Genomic DNA, 25,425 nt, shown 5'->3' on the forward strand with positions numbered 1-25,425 from the left:
GACTCAGCAAAAAGAAGTGACAAAGCATTTTCTGATTTTGTGAGAGTCAGGATTTCACTGTTTATGAGCAAGAATCAAAGAAAAAGTTGTGGCTTCTAGAAACAGTGGTTGGAACAGGTTGCTAGGAGAAGCTGTGGCTGCCCCATCCCTGGAACTGCTCAAGCCTAGGCTGGACAGAGCTTGGAGCAACCTGGGATAGTGGAAGGTGTCCCTTGCCCACAGCAGGGCTTGGAACTAGTGACCCTTAAGGTTCCATCCAACCCAAACCATTCTATGAAGATACACCTGCTATATTTCAGAACTGCTCTTAATGTTGACAGGAAGGTGGATAGGGTTGTGTTTCTCAAATACATTCCTTGAGATCACAAATCCTTGAGGAAACAGTTTTTTATCTGTGTGGAGACATCAGAAGATGTGCAGTGCCATGAAACAGCAATATGTGCAGAGTGGGCAAAGAATATGCATTCCATACCTTTAGTATTTGCATTCAAGTATTTGAACATGTGCAAGTATCTGAGTGCATTTTGTGGCTGTGCAGGTGCACAAATGTGCACACCACGAGTATTTGTGCTCCCCTGGGAGAGTTCCCATCCTACAGACAGTGCCTCCACTGCCTGTTGTCTGTTACACTGAAACTTAGCACTGAGCAATGCAAAACACCCTTCCCTTGGCCTAGTAGCTGGCAATTTTACTTATATATTTATTCAGATTTAATTTGAAACAGTGACTTCTGTTATGAAGGCTATGCAGCATTTTATTGCTGAGCTCCCTAATGAAAGGGGTGCTTAAGAAGTCAGAATTGCTCAGGTTACTGGTTGTATAAATGCTGAGAACAGCTCTGAATGATAGAGCTAGTAAAGAAAAGGGTGCAGAATAACAGCAGAGTTCCTTTGGACTGATCTTCAAGTGGATCAGGTCTTCCTGTAATAGTCTGTGCTCATCTGCTCCAATGTATAATATTTCAGACACCTGAAACCCAGTTCTAACCCACCAGCTTCTCTTACTCTCTGTCTGTAGCAGCTGATTGTTATTGCCCACAGTGGCTCCTGTGCCAGTTAACATCTCAGAGGACTCCTCAGAACACTTGCTCTTTCTTTGAATGTTCTGCTCTGACACCATGTCTTTAAGTGTTCAGCTCAGACAGAATGTGTGAGATATTTATAACCCTTGTATTATTACTGAGCTGCACACCGTGTCTTCGGTGACAGATTAGATGAACAGCACAATATGTTGTGTTTCATCCATAAATTTCAACAGGTGTTTGAATGCTGGTTGATTTATTGCATGTCCAGCTTGGTTCTTACACTGCTCTCATTGTGGCTGCACATGGTTTATTTAATAGAACCTTACAATGATTTTTTTTATGACATTTTTCAGTTTGAAGGGTGCAACAAGGCATTTTCTAGGCTTGAGAACCTCAAGATCCACCTCCGGAGTCATACTGGGGAGAAGCCATACCTGTGCCAGCATCCTGGCTGCCAGAAAGCTTTCAGCAACTCCAGCGACCGGGCAAAGCACCAGCGGACACACCTGGACACCGTAAGCATGATTCCATAGCAGGAGCTGCCCCCAGTGTTCCAGTGCTCCTGGTCCACAGCTGGTTCTGCTGCTGCAGGGGGACTTGGCCTTTTCACTAGGAGAGTCTTAGAAAACTCAGCTAGGAGCAAGTGTGTTTGCCTTTGAACTGGATGTGCTTTGAGAAGTGAAAAAGTCTTGATCACAGAGGCAGTTCTGTTGAGTTACTCATGCTGAGGAGTGATTACGCAGGGGTGAGTTACTCAGCAAACTCTGCAATTGTTCCTGTTCCAGGAAGAGGAGGCAGCAGCTCAGTAAGGTGCAGCTGAGTCACTGCTGCTGCACCAAATGTGTGTCATTGTCTCACTTCCTGTCCCCTTCAGTGAGTTAATGCAAAAGCTGTTCAGACCTCTCAGTGGAAGGTAAATGCCCTTCAGTTTTGGACAGTAATTTTGTAAAAAGTGAAAATAAATCTGTCTCATAACTCTGTGGGATCAGTTAAGTACCCTCCATCAGAATTAACTGTGAGAAACACACTCTTTTACTCTCTAAAAGAGTGGATTTGGCTTGACTCTGCAGCTCTTCTCCCTTGTCTCACAGAGAGGACAGGAGCCTGTCAAGTGTCTTGGGCTCTGTTGATCGTGGGGAAAGAAAGCAATGAGACAGCTCTGCAGGCCAGTCATGTCCTCAGCATAAAGCTTGTAAAGAATAATAGGAAGAGTTGTTTCTTTGTCTTTTTCAAAGAAGTGAAATATATGGTTTAGTTTGGCCAAGTGTTTATGGGGCAGAACTTTTGAGTTTAATTGATATTTACTTTTTAAGCAGTTACACATTTCAGACAGTGCAGCATTAAGGAATGTCTAGCGTACATTATGCCTTGCAAAAACAAACAAGTAAGAGAAGCAAGTCAGTCACATTTTCCAAACCAGAGCACACTTAAAATAACAATGTTTTATTTATTTGAAAGTCAACCTGAGATATTTGAATTTGTAATTTGTATCTCTTTTGAAAGTGGATATACTAAATTGCATGTAGTTTTTTAATTTAATTGCCTGAATCCAATAGATATATTTTTAATTAGCCAAACTCACAAAGTGAATGCCATCTATTAGTTTTAAGAGTGAACTGACATGGTTACTAAAATGAGCACAAATTCTTTGTATCTGTTGTCTGTGCAATATTGAAGACAAATGTCTTAACTTTCTATTTTCTTCTCTTCTCCCTTTATCTCTGTCTTTATTATCTGAAATGCTCATAAATCAGGAAAAAGGTACAGTAATAATTTTCTAATAACTTTCTTAAATATCTAAAAACATCCTCCATGCAATTTCACTGCAGGTTCTCTAAAACTGTTTCAGTAGTCCTGCACACAGTAACTGAGTTCCACTTACCTGATTTAATTGAAGCCCTGTGGTTTAAGCTCATGAATTGTGGGCTTATGTGACAATGAAAAGTAGCAGAGCTCCAGGATGGTGCTGCTGCACCAAACTGCCTGGAATGTCAGAGCAAACAGCCATGAACCTTAGTAAGGTGATCACATTCTCATCTAGTCTCCCTAAGACTGAGTTGAATGATTTTATCACTAATTTGAATGACATCAGTGATTTGAAAAATACTCTGCTAGTTTTTCTGCCAAGGGATTTGTTAAAGTTTTCCATAGCTTTTCCTCAGGTGTCAGTTCTCTGTGTTCCAGACACTCTCAATAAATCTCCTTTGCCCTGTAACTTTCTGGGAAGGTGCTGTGTTAGCCTGTAAGGTCATGAATTGGTGAATGATTCTATTATTCCTTCAGAAATTTCTGCTGGCTGGACAGAGCAGCAATACTTATCCTCTGGAGGTACTTACAAAGAAAGGGGGTTTATATAGGCTGCTTTTTCCTGACTGAGTGCATTTGGAATTGGTTTTAAAGCTTCTCAATGTAGGTCACTCCACCATTTATCTTCTCCAAAGGAGAATCTGTAAATCATTTCACTTACCAGTGTATGCTAGTTTGATGGAATCCCCACTAAATCATCTGGAAGTCGATCCTTCTCCTGGGCAGGAGCAGAACAAAGGGAACCTATCTGTCCTTGTGGTAAAAAGGGCACATCAGCACTCCTCCAGGAGCAGAGCAACTGGGTTTACAGGACCTCACAGTCACTTCTCCCAAAACTGGTGGGATTTTTTCCCTTCCGTGCATCCTCCTTCCGAAACCAAGGGGATTAAAGAATGTGACATCTAGGTCATGGCAAACCAGTTTTCTACCTTTGAGAAGACACCAAAAGGATTTGCTAGTCCTAGTGAGAAGGCTGAGGTAATGTTGATAGATGAGGCTAGAAAACAGAGGACAAAAGAATGTTCCTTTCAACTTGAAAGCTTTGTGAGCTGTGCCATGCAGCACTACTTTGCTGGCATTTAAGACAATGGTCACTTAATAAAAAGTGCCTTTGCTCATTTTGGCAATTGCACCCTCATTTGGAGTTTGTTCTGTAACCCTGAGATAGTGTTCCATTTGTTAGGGATAGGCATAGCCACAAAAAGAATTTGGTGAGGATTTCAGTCACTGGGAAGAGGTCCCCTCTGAGCCTCCTTTTCTGCAGGCTGAGCCCCCCCAACTCCCTCAGCCACTCCTTGTTCTCCAGACTGTTCCCCAACTCCATTGCCCTTCTCTGACATGCTCCAGCCTCTCAATGCTTTTCCTGTCATGAGGGGCCCAAAGCTGCACCCAGGATTCAAGGTGGGGTCTCACCAGTGCCCAGCAATCCTTGTAACATTTATGTAAATCAGAACTCAAAACCAGAATGTCTGTCTTAATAATTATACTGGGTGATGCCATGATAATTTTGTTTGCTCTAAAGGCTAGGGAATAAAGAAATGCTCTCAAAACCCATTCAGTTCTACCTCACTGGCATTTAGCTCAGCCCACTGAACCGTATCCAGTGTGCCAGTGCAGAGTCACTTCTGTTTGCATCATGCCTGGTTGGTGAGCTCAGAGGAGACAGAGCAAACGTGGGCCCAGCAAAGAGAGGGACCAGCTCAGGTTCGGCACTGCGTGTGCTCCCTGTGCTGGCTGGGGCGGGCACAGGGGTGTGACATCTGTCCCACACTGTGTGTCCCCCTCCTGGGATGGGCACAGGGGTGTGACATCTGTCCCACACTGTGTGTGCCCCTCCTGGGGTGGGCACAGGGGTGTGACATCTGTCCCACACTGTGTGTGCCCCTCCTGGGGTGGGCACAGGGGTGTGACATCTGTCCCACACTGTGTGTGCCCCTCCTGGGGCGGGCACAGGGGTGTGACACGTGTCCCTTTGCTCCTCCCCAGAAGCCCTACGCCTGCCAGATTCCCGGCTGCTCCAAGCGCTACACCGACCCCAGCTCCCTGCGCAAGCACGTCAAGGCTCACTCGGCCAAAGAGCAGCAGGTGCGTAAGAAGGTAAGAGCAGGCAAGGAGTGGCACATCCCCAGAGCTCCTCAATGCAGTCATTTTTCATTCACCTTTAATTTATATATTTTCTGATGAGTTTTTCAGCAGTATCACAGAAGAAAACTTAAATGGAGCTGATTTTCCTGGTTTTTAATCACTCTCGTTAAGCAAACCACCTTATATATTGTGTACTTTCAAAGGCTGCCACTCTCCAAGTTCAGTTTGCCCCATGCTTTCTGTCCAAGCATTTATTTTCCTGTTCATCTTTCACACACAAGCCCAAATTGTGCTGTCATTCACATAAAATGTCCATGCACTGAGTCTCTGCAGTCAGCACTAACTGATGGTATTTACTGAAGTACATGTTGGCAGATCATCTAAAACACAAATGAAACTAAGCCAGAGTACAGTGGAAATGCAGGAAAAGAGGGCTTGGAATAGATGTCCTTGTGTCAGCCATGCCCCCTTCTCTCCTGCTGCTCTTCTTGTAGAGTTTTCAGCAGTTTGAACATAGAGTCCCCTTTCCCAGGACAGCTGTGTGTCCCCAAATTCTCCCTTGTAACCCTTCTCTCTGCCAGATGTGTGCAGTCTGAGTAGCAGTTCCCAGCACCATCCAGGTGTCCATGGAATCAAGTCTCTGCACATATCAGCTCCACTCAAAAGTTTTATCTAGCCTGTTTTCCATCCCAGTTTTGTATTACCAGGCCTTGTGGCTTCCCTGCAGCTCTCAGCTTTAGAAGGTTCCACAGTATGTGCTCTGCATGTGTGTCCCACAGATCACAAAATTCCCAACACTTCCCTAGATCTTTATCTTGTAATGAGAGTAAGAGTCAGAAGGCCATAGCAGTAGTTGGCCACAAAAAGAGGGTGACTGTGACACCAGAGTCTTCTGCAATTGCAAGATCTTTGCAACAGGAAGGTTTCTTACATGAAGTTCTCAGCAGATTGTGGAAAGCTACTGTGCTCCCTATTTCAAAGAGAACTTCCCCATTTTTCCTTCCTGTGGTTTCTGGCATACTTCAGAGAAGCAAGAAGGAAATTACTTCCTAACACCAAACCTGAGTGTCATTTGTTCAGCTCTGTGTACTGAGTTGAATGCATTAACATGTCACCATCCTTTACATCTAGGGACAGTCCCCACTGTTACACCTTGGCACCTCCTGAGGCCTCGTTCCATTTCTGCAGAGCAAGGTGGGGAAAAAACTCCAGATCCAAACTTTGTGTGAGAGGGCACAAAGTACTTCCTGCACCAGCAGCAGGAGGCCTGAAGCACAGAATCAATCCAGGACAAATTTGTTAACAGCAGGCTGCTTGGATGCACCAAGACATCAATATCCAGGGTTTCATATCACTTAATCTCCTGCCTTGAGGAATTTTCCTGTGTGCATGTACACAGCCTCATATAGACTTATCAAATCTATCTCGAAATAATGTTAGTAACTTGCCTCCCACACCTTATTTGGTAGACCAGTCTAAATCTGCACTCCTCTAGTGGTTTGAAATCATCTTCAGATTTTCTGTCTCATTTATCCATAATAGCTTTATGAATACTTGATCCTGTGCCTTTTTTTCCTCAAATGAAAAGGCACCTGAAAAAGCAGCAGATTTTTGTGTTTTGGTCAGGCTCTATTAAAAAGGATCAAAGCAAACCTGGCTGATAAAGAAACAAGAACCCCCCCTAAGTATTTCACTTAAATATATTAAAAAAACCCAACACCTTTCACAATTAAGTAACTCCCAGTGTTATTGAACAGCCTACTTTGAATTTCAGATGTAGGAAAAAAGGGAAAAGACTGTTTATACTCACTTGCTCGTTTTTGGTTATAAATCAGCAAAGGCAGTTGTCTGTTGGTATCAACTTCCCAAGAGTTCTGAGTGGAAATGACCTAGCCAAGAAAGAAAAATTAACAAGCTGTTCTGCCAACATGTCTTGGTTGAGACATGCTACCAGAATGTGCCATCTCTGATCCAAAACAAAATGCCTGAGCTTAGACTTGTATCAAAGGAATCCTGAGCACTTAGTTCATAGCTTAGAGGATTAGTGCAGTGGTGATATTTGGTTGTTCTGAAAGGCTTTACAGAAACAAAACAGGAGAAAGTTAGCTGTTAATTTAGTAGTAGTTTAATTGGCTGCAGATGCACTTGTGATCCAAATGTCAGATGTTTATCTTGAACCCACAAATGGCTGTAGAGCAGAATTCTGAGAAGGTTTGCCTGGGCCCTTTATTTAGAATACCCAAGCCCAGGGGAGATGGCTCTGTGAGGCTGTACCCATAAGGACAATAACTATTTATTAATGGCTGTAGAATACGATGGCTGTTTGTGTAATGCGATCACTCTGTTATGACAAAAGCTTGGCAGCATCAGCATGTTTGAAAGAGAATTAGAAATGCTTTTCTTTCTTAATTCTCCTCTCCTGCTGTTTTTAATATGATCGACATTGTGGTTTTTGAGAGTTTGCTGCAGAGCCTTTTGCCAGAGCTTTCATTTCCATGGAGCAGAGCTGACACGTGAGTGGTACCTCGTCCCCAGCACCGACAGCCTCGCTCTGCCACTTCCAATCTGATCTGCACAAACCCTTTTCTTCCCCTATCAAATGCCTTTCCAAGGCTCACAGTTACAGGGTGATGCAAACCTTTTGCCACAGAATCCAAGGAACTACAGAAAGCCCGAAAATGTGCAGTTCAATTACTGGGGAAGGTTTGAAGGAACACAGGGTACATTATTTTTTGAAGCAAACTGGTTGTTGATGTCAGATTAGCACACTTGTGCACTTCAGAAAACCAAAGTCATCTCTAATTACAAGTACCAAGTACTAGACACATTCTTAATTACACTGAGTTCCTAAGAATGGCATTCCTTCCTTCTGTATATAACCCTTAAGGAGATATATGATGTTAATTATAAATAATTGCTTTTACTATGTAACAAAATGTTTCTTTTCCTCTTTCTAGTTAAAGTCCTGTACTGATATTGAACAAGATGTACTCAGTGAATGCTTAGCTATCCAACAGCTCCACACATCTTCGCAGCACATCCTGGATGGGAAGTGTGGCAGATCTGTAGGTCCTCATGATTTAATTACAGGTAAGAATACTTCTAGTAAGTGTGGTGTTAAATTAGTCATATAACAGAGGATTCAAACCATAAAAGATTCGTCACTGTGGAAGGTGATAAAAACTCCAGACCAACAAATAAGATGAAATAATTCTGTGTGTTGTTTGCTAAGGCCTTGCTTTTTTTGGTTTTTCAGCATTAGTCAGAGAAATAGCTCCTGTTAATTTCATGTGAAGGGGCAGCAGCCCTGCTGAGAATCTGTCTCCATCTATGTGTTCTCCTTTCAAAGTGAGCCATGGCCTGGGCAGAGTGCAGGTGCAGGAGCTGTGCTAAGTCCAGGTGGATGCTCTGGCACCAAGTCCCACCAGGAGAGTTTTCTTCAGGAGCTGCAGGAAAGCTGAGGAGGCTGAGTGTTATGATGCACTTTGGATCATAACAAAAAATATGGTGATACATGAATGGGAGAAAACTTGAATTTGAAGTGTCAAACCTTATTCTAATAATATTTACTAGTATTTAATCTTTCTTTCTGTATTTTCTTTAATTCTTGTGGTTTGAACAAGAGTTGGTCCTTTTCAGGGACTTTAGACTCTTCTATACATTTTATAGGAAGAGGAAAAGAGGATTCCATTCCCTTTTCTGTGAAATAAGATACAGATTCACAATTTTGACCCCCAGCAGAGGATCCTGAATCAGGGATGTGCATTTTGAGGTCCTATGTTCAGGTGGCAGAGGGAGACACTCCCAAAGGCCAGCAGTGTAATTGTAATCTGCCTTCTGCAAGAATCTCCTACTTCTTTTTAGATTACTCCAAATCTTCAAAAGATGCATTTTGCTTAACATCTTCTATCCTCTTTTCTAGTTCAAGTTGCATTAAAATGTTGGAATGTAAGTGGTGAAGAGAATGGAGCAGAAAGGGAAATACCCCATCATTCTGATGTACTTTCCCTGAGAGTCTGAACTCAGGGCTTACATGTGGCTCCCTGAAAAGTGGGAGAAAGCTGGAGGGATTTGGGGTTAATTTCCAGTCTCTGCCTGTGCCACCTTCACTGGATAAGGTCTGTGAGGGCTGCAGTGGCCTGTGCTGTCCCCCTGACAGCTCCATGTGGCAGGAGCAAGGCTTGGCCTCCCCCTTCCAGGCAGGGCAGGAAAGAGCAGTGACATTTTCCTCAGAGCAGGCTGCACTTCAGAACCTCAGAAACAGCCTCAGATTTCAAGTGACAACAATAAAACAGGAAAAGAGTTATTAGCTCACAGATAAACAGACCATCCCTAAGCTCTCAGTGTCATTTCAGAGAATCTCTTGTGAAATGAAGGATTTTATCTGTCCATAACTCTGGCTTTGTCTGATATGATTTCTGTGCTGATTATATCAATCCATCACCAGGATGTTGTAAAAAACTGTAAATCTTCCCTGATACTTCCATCAGGTCGCTCCATATGAGACCCCATCAATGCACAGTATGAACAAGTGCCAGGGAAAAATAAATCAAGATTTGAAAGACTGTTTTGCAGAGAAACAGAAGTTGCTTCATCTTATGTGCAGTACAATCCACAGGCAAAACTGTTCCTCTGTTAGTGTTTAGGGCATATAAACCAAAGTGCTGATCCTTTCAGAATTAAGGCATGAGGACATTCCTGCTGCCACCTATAGTCTGCAGTGATTGCACATTTGCTCTTTCAAATAAGCTGAGGTAATATTTTTTGAGAAATCAGTTATAATTCTGTATGTAGGCTATACATGGATAAATATAGTGTATGATGTCCTCATGTTCCACTTGAAATATGAAAACATTCATGGTTTGGGCTTTTGAATTTGGTTTTTGTGTTATTTTTTTCAAAGAAACCACATTATTAATGTGCAGAGCTCTGGGCTTTAGGGATCACTTGGATTCCTGGAGAATTTCAGTTTTGTCTTTCTCCAAGTTAAAGCACATTTTAAATATGTCAGGGATGAAAGCCCATCACAGAAAAAAACTGAAATATTAAAAAAGGCCCCATCCCTTGTGTCTGACTTCAAAGTAGGTAAGACAGTGAGCAGAGAAATGTTTCTGCACTCAGAGGAACCCATTGTTTGCTGAGATCTTCCTCCTTTTTCCCTCCTCATAACTAAAATGCATCATGGCTGCACAATTTAACTCTGCCTGTGGACAAGAGCTTGGATCACTCTGGTCCCACTCAGGCATTTTCTCTGGGTTTTATTGTGTTTGCCTGCTCTCAGCATAAAGCTGAGGGGGAAAAGGCTGCTGGTCACAGATGCTCAGGGCACTGTTTTGGCCACAGATGTTAAGGTTAAAGGCCAGGCCATTTAAAATACTGATTGATGACTTCTGTTTACAAGCTGAGATGGGCAATGTGTGAAGAGGCCCAAGGTGCACAAGCCTGGCATGGGCTGCACTTGCAGGAGTCACTCCCAGCAGCTCCAAAGGGTGACTTCAGGTACACAGAATATTAGTGCTCAGTGCTGAAAAAATGGAAGAAAAACTGTAAAAGGAAAGAAATTGTAGAAGTAGTGAAATTTATGCTGAGACTGGATTAGCAACTGCTCTTCCTCCCTTCCCTTGTTGGTCTGGGAGGGAGCTGGGGTGAGGCAGCACAGGGCGTGGTGGGGATGGCTTGGGGGGATGTGGGGACAAGGGACACCCCGTGCCAGACTGGGTGTGAGTGGTGCTGCACAGAGATGTAGGGACAGGAGATCTCACTGATGACAAACCCTGAGAGCCTCAGTGCCCAGGTCCAAGCGGGGCCTTTTCCCTAAGGTGTGATCAGGAAGTCAAAAGAGAGATCTGGGAGAGGATGAACCCAGCTAGAAACATTTCAAGCCCAGCAGTGGGCACTGGGTGTCCACCCCAGCAGTTCCACAGAGGGGTAAATTCCTCTGCAGAGTGGTTGGGGGTGGCAGAAACTGGAGGTGCCAGGGATTCTGATTTCTTTTGGTTTTCTGGTGTGGTGGGTTTGAGTTCAGGGATCATGTGGGACTCAGCTGCTGCCCACACAGAGATATGGGGTGGTTTTTTAAACATCTCCTTGCTCCTCTAGTGGGTTATGCTGATTGTAGGTACTCAGCTACTCTGCCTTTCTCATCCCCTCAAGGAACAGGCCAGTAGAAAACATCCTGAACATGCATGAATTGTTCAAGGGTGGGATTGAAAGATAAAACATGGAGTGGGTTTGCTGACCACCACACTGCTAAGATAACCCTTTTTAGAGGGCTTTTGAGCTTTTTGCACAAGTTACTGCTGGGCCAGCAGTGTGGGAGCCTTAGAGCAGGCACAGTTGGGTTTAGGTTCTGCAGTTTGCTCCAGGCTGTGCTGTCAGTGTACCTGAACTGGTGGTGTGGGAAATAGAGCTGAAGTGCAAAGTGACACTGAACAGTTGAGGTCACATTTGGCTCATCCTTCAAGCCTGACATGGAATGGATGAACAGTGAGGATCTGAGGGAAGTGGAAACTGTTGTATTGTGAAATGCACTGAAGCCACCAGTAGAAAAGCATTTCCACAATGCAGCATCCTTGCTACTGACTTACTGTTACCAGAAAAGGCTTTGACAAATAAATCCTCGCATCACCTGGGAACATCTGATTTCTTAAAGCCCCAGCTGTCTGGTGTGCAGTGCAGAAAGCAAGTTGTTTTCACTGGCTGGTTGACAAATGTTCTGTCTAGCTGGAGACAGAGATGATGTGGTTCAGTTTTGTTGCTTTAGATCTGTCAGCAGCTGAGGACTCATTGTTCAGGAGGGGTTTTTGACTCATCTGAAGCCCCTGACAAAGGTGGCTGGAATCTTGCCTCGGTGCTTCTGCTCCTCAGTCACACACAGAAACAGATGCTGACATTCAGATGTTGCTTCTCCACCCCAAGGGTGTCACACATTCCCCACAGCTCTGGATTTTCATGTTGCCTTCTGCTTGTTCCATGTCACTGGGAGGGTTTGGGAGGGTGCAGTCAAGAGCCCCGCCAGTGACATGGGACAGGGCCAAGCACAGCTGGCACATGGCTCTGTCCTGGATGTGCAGCTCTGCACACACTGAATGGGAAAGAGCAAATGAATGGTACAGGAGGAGAGATGGCAAAGACTGGCCCCAGAGGGGTCTCTGTGCTCTAGGGCTGGAGCTGGCAGACCTCACTTGCTGCTCACAGCCTTCAGGTCACAGTGTGAGTGGCTGTTCTGGGCCTCATCCATGTGCACATTGCCTGAGAGGGTGGGACAGAACTGTGGCAGATGTGTTGTGGGCAAAACTTGAAGATGCGAAAGGCAGAAAAACTGGGAAGAGAAGGACAAGGACCAGACTTTTCCCAGAGCAGCATGACAAGGAGCCAGCCCTTTTCCCCTGCCATAAGGTGGCATTTGCACACTCCATGCTTGCACACCTGTGATGTCTGTCACCATAGAGACCTGTCTTGGTGCATGGTCACTCTTCAGAAGGGAGAAAAAACTTAATTCCAAAAACTTAATTCCAGCATCTTCATCCAAGAGCCCTGGACAAAGCTTCCTCAGCAATGGGTAGGCTTGAGGGAATGGCAAGCACTTGGCTGTTGGTGCCTTGCTGCCATGGTAGAGTCCCCAGAAATGGTACACTCACACTCCTTCAGTGATTCTGTACTAGCAAACCTGTTTTCATGACCTCATTTAAAAATTCTCCTTGTTCCTCTTTGCATTTAATTTATTGGGGTTTCCTTTGTATCAATATGTGATATTTGTAAATGGTGTGGGATGTCCAGCAGCTTAGTAATGGAAAGTCAAATGAGAGAGTTTGAAATGAACAGAAAACCCCAGGGTGCCATGGTCTGTTTTGCTGTGTGAGCTCCATCCACTGAGCACTGCAGGTTCTCTCTCACAGCTATGGGAAAGGCAGGGTGGGAGTCCCACCAACTTCTCATGGCTGTCAGGAGGTTCTACAGCTCTGCAGAGTCCAGGAGCACCTGGGAGGGTCAGAGAGGAGACACCCTATGCCAAAGTACCATGGCCCAGCTGTGAGTGCTGCTCGGGCACAGGGGGATTCAGTGACACTCAGGGCTCTGCTGTGGGGCTGTGGCTCGGGTTGGAGTGGGATAGGGAAGGAATTGGAGACTCTGAAGGTCTTATTGATGCTTCCTTGCTTATTCTGTTTTGCCATCTGCTGTGTGTTCCCAGGCATGTACAGTGGATCCAGCAGCAGCCACAACGGCCCCTCCCCAGCTGTGCTGCCACCTCCTCATGACATTCCTTCAAGGCACCTTCCCCTCGACTCCGCCCTGCCCAGCCCACATCAGCACCAGTCGCCGCTGGAGAGTGCCAGGGACGGGTATGTGTGAGATGTGAGACCTGCTGGGCCTGTGTCTGGCATCATAATGGATGATGAATTGTTTATTTTACTTTGCATGGGTGCTGTTCAAAAGAAAACACTGGCCCAAACAAAGCAATTTTGTTTGTTTTAGAGTCATGGAATAATTTAGTTTTCAAGGGACTCAGAAGGTCATGTCATCCATGCCCTGTGCAAAGCAGGGCAAACTTGGACACCATTATCAGGTTGTTCAGGGCCTTGTCCTTGTCTTTGACAAAACACAATGGGATTTTTTTCTTCATAGCATGCAGTTACACTTAGATTTTAATTTTGTTTTTTAATTCTTGCTGGATGATTTCTCATAGGTTTGGATAAGCACAGAGAATTTTTCTCAGCTAACATGAGAAAGCTCTCAGAGGGTAAAACCCGAACTATGACTCACTCAGGAATTAGGCTGTGTTTGCCTTTGTAAGGCTCACCCAGTGTCAGAGCCTTTCTCACTTCTTTGCTCTCTGATAAGGTTTTCTGCAATGCACCTCTGAGCAGCAGGCCAGATCCTAATCCGGGAAGAGTGTTTAATCCCACTGATTGTAGGATTGCACTGCTACAGCAGGGGTACAATTGCATGGCTGCAGGGGGTGAGATTTCTAAAGCACGGTGTGTCAAGGCTCTCATACCATCTCAGCAGTAAAGAATCTCTGCAAGCCACAAAACTGCTCTAACCTTTTTACTCAGATTTCTTTGGTGCCTGGCCTCATTCAATTCATACTTAAAAATTCAAATTCATACTTACAGTTTAACTTCCCAACACTTTGGATGGGGAAAGGACTCTGATTTGGTGTTACTGATGGGAATTTAAGATACAGAAAGATTCAAGGATTTTCTTTCCTTAGGAACATGTTGATGTCCTTTAGCAAATAAAGCAATTAAATGTAGAGTTTTCCCATCCCCTCCAGTGACTGACCTTTCCCTTCTTTTATATGGTGCAAAGAAAGCCCAGAAGGATTTTAAGCAAAGGGCAGAAGGCAGAGTGTGTGTGGCATGGAAGAGGTGTGGTAAGGAAATCTACACCTGGGGGGTTGGAGAACAATCTGATTGAGGAAATTCAATTAGGAGCAAACTAGTTCTTCTTATTTTCCTTATTGGGGAATGAATTCTGCAGCAAGCTGAGCCTCTGTGCCCTCTGCTCCTTCAGCCTTCTCTCCTGACCTCGGCTGTAGCAGTACCAGTGTCCCCCTCACAGTATGATGGATAGACTAATCCTGTCCTTGTCCCATAAAATGCCTGTGCCCACCCTTCTCCATCCCTGCCCTGCCACATTCCCAGCCTTGTATTTCCTGTTGGCAGACTCATTCCTATGGCAGAGTTGTGGCCAACAAGAGGCACTGGAGATCACTCCAGATAAACAGGAAGTTTTCTGTAGCAGAGAAGGCAGTAGATCAAATAGGAATGGAGACAGACATTCCAAAGTGAAGGTCATCCATGAGCTGTTCTTCCCTGCAGAACAGGACTGCCTGAGCCTCTTGGAGTGGGATCCCTCCCTCTGACTGCTCCCAGTGTGCTGCTCAGCTGTTTCCTCTTGGAGTTGGTTCCTAGGGGAGTTATGGCAAAAATCCGAACTAAGAATGAAATAAAGGATATACTATGGGAAGGATTTAGCAGGCTGTCAGGAAGGTGGATTTGTTTCTAAGGCACTTTGTGTTCTGGTGCTGCTAATAAGAAATGAAAGCAAAGGCCTGAGCAGGGTGAGGGCAAGAGACAAGTTTGCAATTTGAGGGGTCAGAAGCCTCCAGATGAATTCTCATTCCTGCCCCTGGTGTCTCCATTCCAGAGCACAGCACTTCCAGCAGGAGCACCATGAGCAGTGGGCTGAGCCTCTCACTGAGCTCCTGCTGCAGACACACCAGAGATTCCATCAGAGTTGTCTCTGCCAATTCCAGCTTCAGTGCAGTTTGGATTCTTTCTCTGAGGAGACAACAGTGCTGATTTCTTATCTCAGTGCTCATGTACCTAAGGAAAGTCTTTGCCCAAATATCCTGTGACAAAATGTGGAGTGAGATAACAGATTCCTAACCATGAGCCAAACGTCAGGGAATGGAGGCTGGAATGTATTTCTGAATAGTTATTTTAAAACAGGGCATCCAGTTTCATGACATAGTTACTTGGAATTTTTCAGCATCTCAAATACCATTTTCTAAACTCAAAATAATCTTCATTCAGCATTGTCATTCCCAGTCCAAGATCCTTCTGCTGTATTTAATGCTTCATGCTTACATTATTCATGACTGCTGAAATGCAGCCTGTACATGGCATTATAATTGCAAGTGCAGAAATTTTGTGTGAACTAATTAATAGTCCTTGAGTTTCATTTGGCACAGTTTTCTTTAAAGCATCCATCCATTTAACTGGACAAAATCACTTAACAGTGGCATGCTGGGAGCCCCTGGATTCCCGGGCTGTTCCCTTTGGCCAGCTCGTGGCAGTGCCATCCCTCCTGGAATGTACCTGGGGTTTGCAGTGGGAAGGGAGCCCTCCCCTGCCTCCCTGCATGGCAGTGCTGCAGCTCTCTGGGTTTGGCCTCATTGTCAGCTGTCTCAGCACTGGGGTTTGAGCCAAGGCAGAATTCCTGCTCTGGGGATGGGGACCGTGACAAGGCTGGATCACATCGGGCAGTCTGTGGCAGGAACCAAGTGATTACTATCAAGAAATCTAATTACTGAGTCATCAAATGTGCGAGATGCCAAAAACTACACGAGGCAGAGTACAAATAGTCTACTCAAGTTTGACATGAGATTCAGAATTTGATTTAAAGACTCTTTCTTTTTTTTTTTTAACCAAAAAAGCCCTATGTTACACTGTCCTTTGCCAAAGTCAATACCAAGTGCAGCAGTCAATTTTCCCAAATGGTTTGCTGAGACATTTAAATAGTTTGACAAAATTATCTAATTCACTTGAAAATGTTCTAACAAAATCTGACCTCATTACCGAATGTATTTATACTGGCTTTATTCAATATGGAGCACATTTCTTCAAATTCTGGAATGAACTGTATGCTACAGTAAAAAAACTACTTATATTGATATTAATTTAGCTAAAAGTGGTTGGCTGAGAAATACTTCAGCATGCAGAAAATAGGTTTGGCATGCTCCAGATTAAAATGTATATTTATTTTTTATTTCAGGTAGCAAGAGTTTATTTTAGCATTTCTTGTAGCATTTGCCATGTATAATGTCAAACTGGGTTTCATTCTGCCCATTGCAAAAATAGTCTATTTTGATTTGTAGCAGAGTAAGGACAGAAAAACAGCTTTTACTATTAAATCTTGGGTGAATGTTGCACTTGGCTTGCTTTCCACTATTTTTTTAGCTGTTATTATCCAAGTCATCTAAAAATGTACTTAGTTTCATTTGTAGACCATCTCTGTAAATTGCAATTTAGAATATTCAGTGTGATAAATTATCAGCTTTAATGAAACTGATCTGACTGAAGTTAAGTGACTTTGAGTGGTGGCACCAAGTTTGGGATTTGCACCAATTTAGTGCAATGGCCCAACAAGGTCACTTTGTAGGACCTGAACACGATCCCTGTGCGTGTGACTGAGGCTCTCTGTCACTTGTGCTGCTGTGACAAACAGCACTTCTGTTCCCAACAGGAGCTGGGGCACTGACAAATAATGACTTGATTGGGAGGGTAATGTGTCTCCAAGGGAAAGGAAAGGGAAACCATTTTTTTAATATTCCTGTGGTAATTTAGGTCATTTCTGCTCTGTAAACACACCAGTAAATGAAGAAGTAGTAGGATTAAGACATCTGTGATGGGCAGAGGTGGTGATTAATGAGGACTCTGAGCCAAGTCTGGTGAGCCTTTAATAGAAAGGGTGAGCTCTAAGCAAGGTTAGAGGGAAGGGTTCACACAACTCCCTTTGCCTGGACTTCTCCCCAGCCAGCTCAAACCAGGGGCCAGACCCCCCTGAAGTGACACTGACCCCCACAAAAAAATCACAAGAAACGGGATTTAAGAACTATCAAGTGAAAAGAGACATTTTAATCAGGGCGCTTAAACATCAGAGTTTTTGTTTGCTTGCTTCTTAGCACCTGTTAATTCAAATACCACAGGAATACTTCAGTGTAAAGAGTTCTCTGTTAAAAACTTAGTCCTTCACTTCTTTTTATGTGAAGTAACGTGAGGTACACAGAGCCTCCCTTCTGCTCTACCAGGGAACACCAGATTTGAAATCCCTGATATTTTTAAGCTTGAAACTAAACATGCAGGATAAAATCTTGTTGGTTACACGGGGGAGATTCTTTTCTGTGCTATCTCCTTGAGCTGCCAGGATGCAGGCCAGGTAGAAAAAATACATTTGTGCCCCTAATTCTCATTACTTTAAGAGACAATTAGGTGTCTTAGCCACTTACTTCTGATTCTTATTAACCTTGTTTATTGATTAATCTTTTAAATTAGGTTTGTGAGCTCATTAAAATCAGTGGACTGGGAATTGACACACTCTTAGGATCTTTGTAGGAAAGAAACTTTTACTAGTTTCTCTAGAAGTGCTTTGGAAAACTAAATACCTGCACAGCTTTTCTAACAGACCAAGGAGATCCATCCCTCATTCTCTGTGGATTCCATTGGAGAATACTCTTCATTTATAACAGAATACACAAGTCAGTGGTTTAGTCTTCCCTTCAAAAGCACTAAAACCAGTAACAAGAAACAGATACCTCTGACAGCTGAAAACATTTTCAATGGAGGAAGCCAAGAACCCTTCATAATTTATCTCAGTGTTATGGATCTGAGCACGCAAAAGGGGCATCAGTACATCTGTCCAGAAAGAACAATGTACAGGTGCTGCACTGGGCCCCACCAAACAAAGAAAATCAGTAATTTAAAGCATCTGCTGTCAAATCCCAAGTAATTTATCTCCTTGGAGAAAATGTGATCAGAATTCATTCATAATCATGTCCAGATAGGCTTATACAGGTTTCCCCCCTTCCCTTAAAGCAAAATTAGCATTAGCACAGGCTTACTTCAACAGTTACATGCTCAAGGATTACCTGGTGCTGGATCCTGGGGTAAATACTGTTTGTCCATCAGCAGAAATAGGTGGGCAGGTGTTTTCATTTGAGATTCTGAGAGGGCTGGACTGACACTCAGGATCCTGAGAGCTTCCACCAGTGCCTCTCAAAGTCAGGGCTGAGGTGCCTGCCCAGAGGAGACACTGTAAGGAAAACTGAGTGAGAAATCAGAGAGTTAGAGGAGAAGGTGGGAGGTTAAAGGAGATGGTCAGAGTAACTCAGAAAGCATTTAGGATCAATTCAGCCAGAGCTCTTCTGCATTACATTAATGATTTTAGCCATTACTGGATTTATCTGTAGTTAAATTTACACTAAACATCTGTAAAGCTTTTTTTTTTTTTTCTCTTTTTGTCCAAATTTTGTTTGTTTTTAAGCAAAAGTGCTGCAGTTTGATGCAAACCAAATACACCAAACACAGGAGTTTATCATGGTGTAACAAATAATGAAGCTATTTTAACATCTCCCACTACTGGGTAGAGTGTTCTGCCTGGCTGACCTGAAGACAGCAGACATCAGGACCTGCATAGAACCCACCTGGAAGCATCTTGCTGCCTGTTTGCCAGAGAATAATGACCTTAAATGATGGAAATAAGATGGATCAGTCAAGCATGCAGCACATGCCAGATAATCTGGAGTAGACAGTCTGTGTTTGATTACATGTCTTTCTAATTGACTTCCTGGCAATCCCTTGGACTTAAGGCACTGCCCTTTATTTAAGTATGCTTTTATATTTCTTTGACCATATTAATAAGGCTTTTCTTTCACTCCAAAATACCTTTTCCTGCTAGACTGTAAGCTAGAATAATTTTTCAAGTCTCCCTCATGTGGTGACTTCCACTGCAGTGATTCATCAGCTTCATTTCAGAGGTTATTAGACAAACCCTTATAAACACAAACATCCTTTGGAATGGCACAGTTCCCATAATGATCCCTGTGAGGAATTGCTCTGCAGAAGTTGCACATCTCAGGTCAGAACAATTGCAGAGATACTCATTTGACACAGAATAAGTGTGTTTGTGTGTTTTGTGAGCTTGTGTAGATGATGACATGTGTGACAAACACTGAGTGATGTTCTCTGCCCACTCAGATGTGCACATGTGTTTGGTAGAGCAGACAGGGAACATTTCAGGGAAGCCCCTCTGGGCCCAAGAGCAGGCTCACACAGAAAACCCCTGAGAGAACCAGGAGAGGACTCTTAGGGCTCCTTTGTGATTCTGAACATGAAATTGCTTTCGTATCACTGTTATTGGTATCACTAAAAATATTCTAAAGCAATTAAATGACTCTTCAGTCACATGAAAGTCCCTGTGGATGGTCTTCTCCATAATATTTATGAAGCTCCTCTTACTCCTTAGAGCTGAGCAGCTCCTGCACTTGTGGACTTGGCTCAGTGTGGGTGAGTAAAGGTGCAGAACTGGATCCAGGTAATCCAAGGCAGCATTTTGAGTGAAAATTAGTATTTTGTATTTGTCTAAAAGCCAGAAGGCTGCCATTGCCTTGGCAGTACTTTCAGGATGTCACACACAGGTGTGTCACAGGCTGCAGCTGCAGCACAGCAGGGACACAGCCTCTGAGCATGCACCTGGGAAAACCAGAGACAAGGTGGTGTACCTTGGGATACCCTGTGGTACCCTGGAGTCACAGCCCTGGGACTTGGGTGCTCATTGTTTATAGAAGAAGGTAAGAAATGCAGTGATACCCAGCAAGGTGATCTGTGTTGAAGGATTTATTATATATCAGGGAGAGGGGGGAAGAGGAAAAAGGAAAAGAGGGAGAGAAGGAAAAGATTCCTTGCATTCCAGAAACATAGCCAGAGGCACCTGGCAGTGATTAGTGCAAAGGTTCACCAAACTTCAGATAGAGTCTGTCTTACAGAAAAGTCCAAAAGAGTGAACGGTGTAACTGTTTCCTGAGCATGTGCTGACAGAAATTCCCGTAGGGCAAGACCCAGAACAGAAACACGTGGCCAGAGATTGGGCTCTATCCAGGGACCTGATTAGCAGAGCTTTACACATCATTTTTAATATTATGGGAAGAGATGAAAATCCATGTTAACTTTTTTTCCCATTTAAGAAAAAAGTAATCTCCTGGTCCTGGAACTGAATTGGACTTTCTCACAATATCAGTGACTGTGATGCTTGGGGGAGAGATTTTATGAATGAACGGGTTGGTGTGCTGGGTTTTATGGGAGAACCTCATCTCATGGAAACTCTCAGTTCCTGCAAGTGGCTACAGTGCTGCACTTCAGATGAAATGTGGAGCTGCTTTGGTTTGTGCTTCTTACTCTGGTGCTTTATTTGCTATTTTTCTTCATGTTAATCTGAGTTAAATCACAATTCTCAAAAGTCACGATTGTTCATCTGGCCATACTGCTGTGCATGGAACTGTTACAGAACAGTCTCATAACCCAAAATATACAAAAAATTATTTGACATAAAGGACAGATGTGTTTCAGCCTGGATTTGGTCCCGTTTCCACTGAACTTAATGGGATATGGGTTGAGGTTCTTTGTCTGGCTGAGGAATCTGCCAATCAAGCTATCACAGCATTAAAAAAAAAACAAACCCAGACACTTTTCATATTGGAAACATCCCCATCTTACATATTTCCATTTGCAGTTATACTTCATTCCTATTTATAATTCAAAAATCTTATTTTGAATTCATTTTTATTATTTTTCAATTTTCAGTTCCACTCATATTTACTAAGTATACTGTATCTAGTGTTTGGCAGCCAAGGTCTAGTCTAGCCCTCTTACCTTAAAAAAGCTTTATAATTTCTTATTCTGTTAATTTGTCCTGGAACTGGTACTGAACAAAGACTAAAGCAGAAGGGTAATCTATTTCTTCCTCAGACTAAGCACTGTGGATACATAGCAAACACCTATCCAGCCATTGTGATGGAAATCTCAGAACAATCCATGTCCATCTGTATTTATTTTCTTGGTTCTTTATGTTGCACTGATACATTTGGTGTGCATTGGGAGAATACAGAGATCCTTAAACACCCCTGCCTGCTTGGGGAGGCTGAGAGTGCAGACAGGATCAATAATTCTAAAGCAAAGTCATGGTGCTTGTAGCCTTTAGGTGTGTTTTCTGTAGGTCACTGCTGGCTCATGGCATACACAGGTAGCTCCCTCACACAGGTCTTACTTACAATTCAATATAAACTTCCCCCATCCAAAATTTACTGTTAAAGCATGATCACAAGAAAGTTTATAAAAAGTTCTAGTGGGATGTCTGGTTGAGATTCCTAGAGTATGCACTTAGAAAGAGAGAGGAAGATCAATCTTTTCTATGTTTTGACTTTTAATTTTCCCTTTTAAAAAGTCATTCTGTTAGGACCAAGATTGCTGAGTATTTCCATTGATGTGACAAATGCTTTCCAGCAGAGCTGAGGAACTGGTTTGTTGTCCATGACTGCCACTTGGTTTCATGATTCTTTGTGGGTAGAATCCCACTTGACTGCAGGAGTTCTGCGGGAAGGGCTGTGGAGCTGGGCATTCTCAGGCAGTGGTGGCGCAGAAATGTGCACAGACAAGGAGGTTACTGAGTTAGGCTCAGTTATTCCCAAAGTTTCCTTTTGGTTGTGTGTGTGAATCACATGGGATTTTTCTGAGTAGTCCTTTTCCTTGATTGCCTGTTGATGCCTCCTCAGAGGAAGTGTTGGCCCTGCAATCCCACCTGAAATCCCAGCTCCCTCAGACAGGAATTCCATCTCCAGCACCATCCTCCAGTGGTGCTTCAGGGAGAGCTGGAAAAGGCCCCAGTACGTGGTCAGTCACCCTGAGCTGTGGTGAGTGAAGAGAGCAGGAGTCCTCTCCTCCTCTATGGGTGATCTCTTTACATCCTCAAGCACAAGATGTGATTACCCCTCACTTAGCATGGAAATGTTGGTTTTGGCCATTAAATTATTCAGTCCCTTGGTAAAAACATAGGTATTTTGTTTGATTCTGTGGCTCCTGTGGCTGTGAATGGCACAGGCCAGGGCATGCTGTGTGAGCAAAATGTTCCTTTTGTTTCCAGCCAAGCTCCTTCTCTCTGTGGTGCATGTCCTGTTGCTCCTGTGTCTTGGACAGGGTGGAGAGGAGGCTCCCCCATCACACCCTTGTATGGCCCTCAACTGAAATATTCCATAGAGCCAGGAGCCCTCAAATGTAATGAATTAAGGAAGGATACGGATTTTTTTTCATGCCTGTGAGAGTATTTATATCTCTTTATATATAGCTATATATAGGCACAGATATATATTAAAGGCCCCAAAGGACCTGCAAATTCACTGAATTATGCAAGTTACAATTAAGGTAAAATATATGGTATATATTTATTATTACTTTCCAAACCAAAGCAAACTGTGGTTGTAGTACAGTATTAACAGGAAATGTGCAGGCTATTAGTTATTGAAACACACATGCCTGAGCTGCTGCCTGGGAATTTTAGTGTATCCAGCTGAGTTCCTGCTGCAAGTCTTTCAGTGTTTCATCTTCCACACAGAAGACATCACCTTTTAGGCTCTAATACATTATCTGTTTAATTTGTATCAGGAATGATTCCTCCTCTTTTAACAACCTGAGTATCACGGCAACCGAATTAGTAGGCAGATATCAGGAGAGAATTAAAAACACAGCACTGGAGACTGGACAGTTGGGCTGATGGAAATCTCCCCTTGAGTGTGCCAGAGCACATTCACACATGCGTGCGCGCGCGCACACACACACACACACACACACACACACACACACACACACACACACAGAGAGAGAGTAATATTTTAGGGACCAGCGTGAGCTGTAGGGATTGTGATGAATATTTTAAGGACGCAGATCTCCATGTTGGCTACTTGTGCTAACATAGCCAGATTTTTCTGCTGAGCAAAGTTCTTTCCTAGCTGAAAACCGTGCCTTAACTTTCAGGAAACATACTAAACTCCTTGTTGGGAGAGCTAGAGCAGAATATAGCGGATTTTTATCGTGAACTGCTCAGCTCTGTGAAACTCTTCTGATGCAGAGAGAAGGCAGCAAGGCTCAAGTGTTCCCCGGAGCTGTCAGGGTTTCAGCTCAGGCTCCTGCTCCTAGGATACAGCTGCCCACAGCCAGCAATGTTTGCTGAGCTCCAGCACCGGGGCAGCCGTGCCCGGCGGGAGCAGCGAGCTGGCAGCTCCGCACAGCGCTCAGCATTCCCAGCTGGAGCAGGGCCTGCGCCCCTCTGGCCTTGCAGGGGACCTCTCCACCCCGAACACTCATCTCAAAGGTTTCGAGGCACAAACCCTGTTGAGCTCACACATAGGAAAAGCAGGAATGCAAGAGTGTGAGCGGGGACAAGCATTGCTTTAAAAATAACAATAAAAACTTAAATTCTTCTCCCATGGTTAAGATTTAAGTAGCCTCTGGGAGTAGTTAAACTGAGTAGGGAAGCAGGGATTTTCAGTATTCCCACAGCTGGATACCTAAGTGTACCATTTTTGTTCGACAAAGCAGCATGATTGCATAGAATTTAGAAACACGATGGCCCATCCTAACAAAGCACTGGGAGCAGCCCAGCAGGTCTCTATGGGGCGCTGCGTTTCCCAGCAGTAGCCGGGACAAGACATTCCAAGAGCAGGCAGAGGAAACCCAACACAGGCAGTTGCAGAGGACTCGCTCCCCAGCAGCATTTCCCTCCCCTATTCAGAGTGGTTTCTGGCTCATCCCGGCACTGGTTTCTGGCTCGTCCCGGCATCGGAATTTTTAGTACGTCTTTTGTTTCTCTTTTAAATGTGTGTGTGGTCATTACCCATATAAATGTCACTATCATGAGCCCTTTAGCTATTATCTTTCCAACGAAAACAACTGCAATCTTTTTAATCTCCTTTCGGAGAGAAGCATTTCCAGGCTTCTGAGAGCGTTGCTGGCGCGTGTAGGACGCTGTCGCTGTCGCTGTGTGCCGGAGGAGGGGCCGCTGGCCGGGCCGGTCCCTGCCCGTGGCCGGGCGGTGCCGCAGCCCCGCAGAGCCGAGCGAGGCTCCCGTGCGGCTCCCGCAGGTGGCGGCCGAGGCAGCCCTGGCTGGGAGCTCCGCTCTGTCCAGGGAATGCGGCAGCTCCGAGTCCGACCGCGGCCCCGCTGAGCCCTCTGCGGAAAAGCTGCGGCCCAGGGGAGCTGCCCCTGGCGTTTGGCCGCTGCTGCCCAAATAAACTCAGGGTTTCCCCGCATCTGCTCCTCAGCAGCGCAGGCTCCAGGGAGCGTTCGGTCCCTGAGCTGGGCGGAGCACAGGGGGGCCCCCGGCATCCCCCGGTCCGTTTTTGGCACCTCTGCAGCCCCAGGCCTTTTCCAAACCAGAACAAATAGAATATTTTTTTTCTTTACATGTTGGCTCCTTTAATTTGACAGTAGCCCTCTTTATTTTACATATTACTGATCAGCACTTACTGGACAAGTATCTTTCTCACAAAAGAAAATTGTTTTCTAGTTCTTGCTATTGAACTTGAAAATATCCTTGCCTTCACCCATTTACAACACTATTAATTCCTCAGTTTAGTTTGGGGAGATTCAGTCTTCATAGTTTGTATTACAGGTCTTGCTTCCTTGTTTTGGGAGATGGAATTATCTGAGCATAGGATGGGCTTGGATTGGTTGATTTAAACCCCTTCTAATATTTACAGTGTCACTGTGACAGCTTTTGGCAGCGTTCCTGTGCCTCTCATGTTAAATTTGGTTAAGCTGTTGTCAGCATTTATTCACAGTTCCCCTCTGTTTACCTCTTGCACACTCTCATGTAGTGCTCAGCTCTCACTGGAGCACAGCCTTGCTCCCAAGGTCAGTCCAGCTGCTCCAAGAAGCCATTGTGTGAAATGATGCTTTGTGATGTTTGAACAGCTTGTGCAGGGGTAGAGGAAGACACCAGTGAGAGACTGGAGTTTTTATTTAGTTAATTTTTGTCTGCCTCCAGTGGTTGCATTTTTTTCCAGCTCAGTGGCATCTATTACAAACTGCAGAGGTTGTTTTATTTTTTTTCCTTGGGTTCTGTAGCTGGGAAGTTTCCACAGGGTGGCTCTCAGACTGTGAGGTGGACTTTGCAGCATCTGAAGGTTCTGGTGCTGCTCAAAGAGGTCCTTCTCAGGTTTAGCAAAAGCTCTGGAG

At 44.2% G+C, this 25,425-nt stretch overlaps 1 protein-coding gene across 3 annotated transcripts in view; it reads left to right on the plus strand.

The window, feature by feature from the left end:
• The window catches only part of GLIS1 (GLIS family zinc finger 1), a 179,371-nt gene that overhangs the window by 143,961 nt on the left and 9,985 nt on the right, over positions 1–25,425 (plus strand). For 2 of the 3 annotated variants that reach the window (XM_030226823.2, XM_030226825.2), the window contains 4 exons: positions 1,378–1,539; positions 4,817–4,927; positions 7,873–8,005; positions 13,107–13,257. In XM_030226823.2, coding sequence (XP_030082683.1) covers positions 1,378–1,539; positions 4,817–4,927; positions 7,873–8,005; positions 13,107–13,257 — 557 coding nt within the window. The remainder of the gene's footprint in view (positions 1–1,377; positions 1,540–4,816; positions 4,928–7,872; positions 8,006–13,106; positions 13,258–25,425) is intronic. The other variant, XM_030226824.2, reaches the window with a different exon arrangement.

This window comes from Serinus canaria, chromosome 8, assembly GCF_022539315.1.
Source record: "Serinus canaria isolate serCan28SL12 chromosome 8, serCan2020, whole genome shotgun sequence".
Classification (NCBI taxonomy): Eukaryota; Metazoa; Chordata; class Aves; order Passeriformes; family Fringillidae; genus Serinus; species Serinus canaria.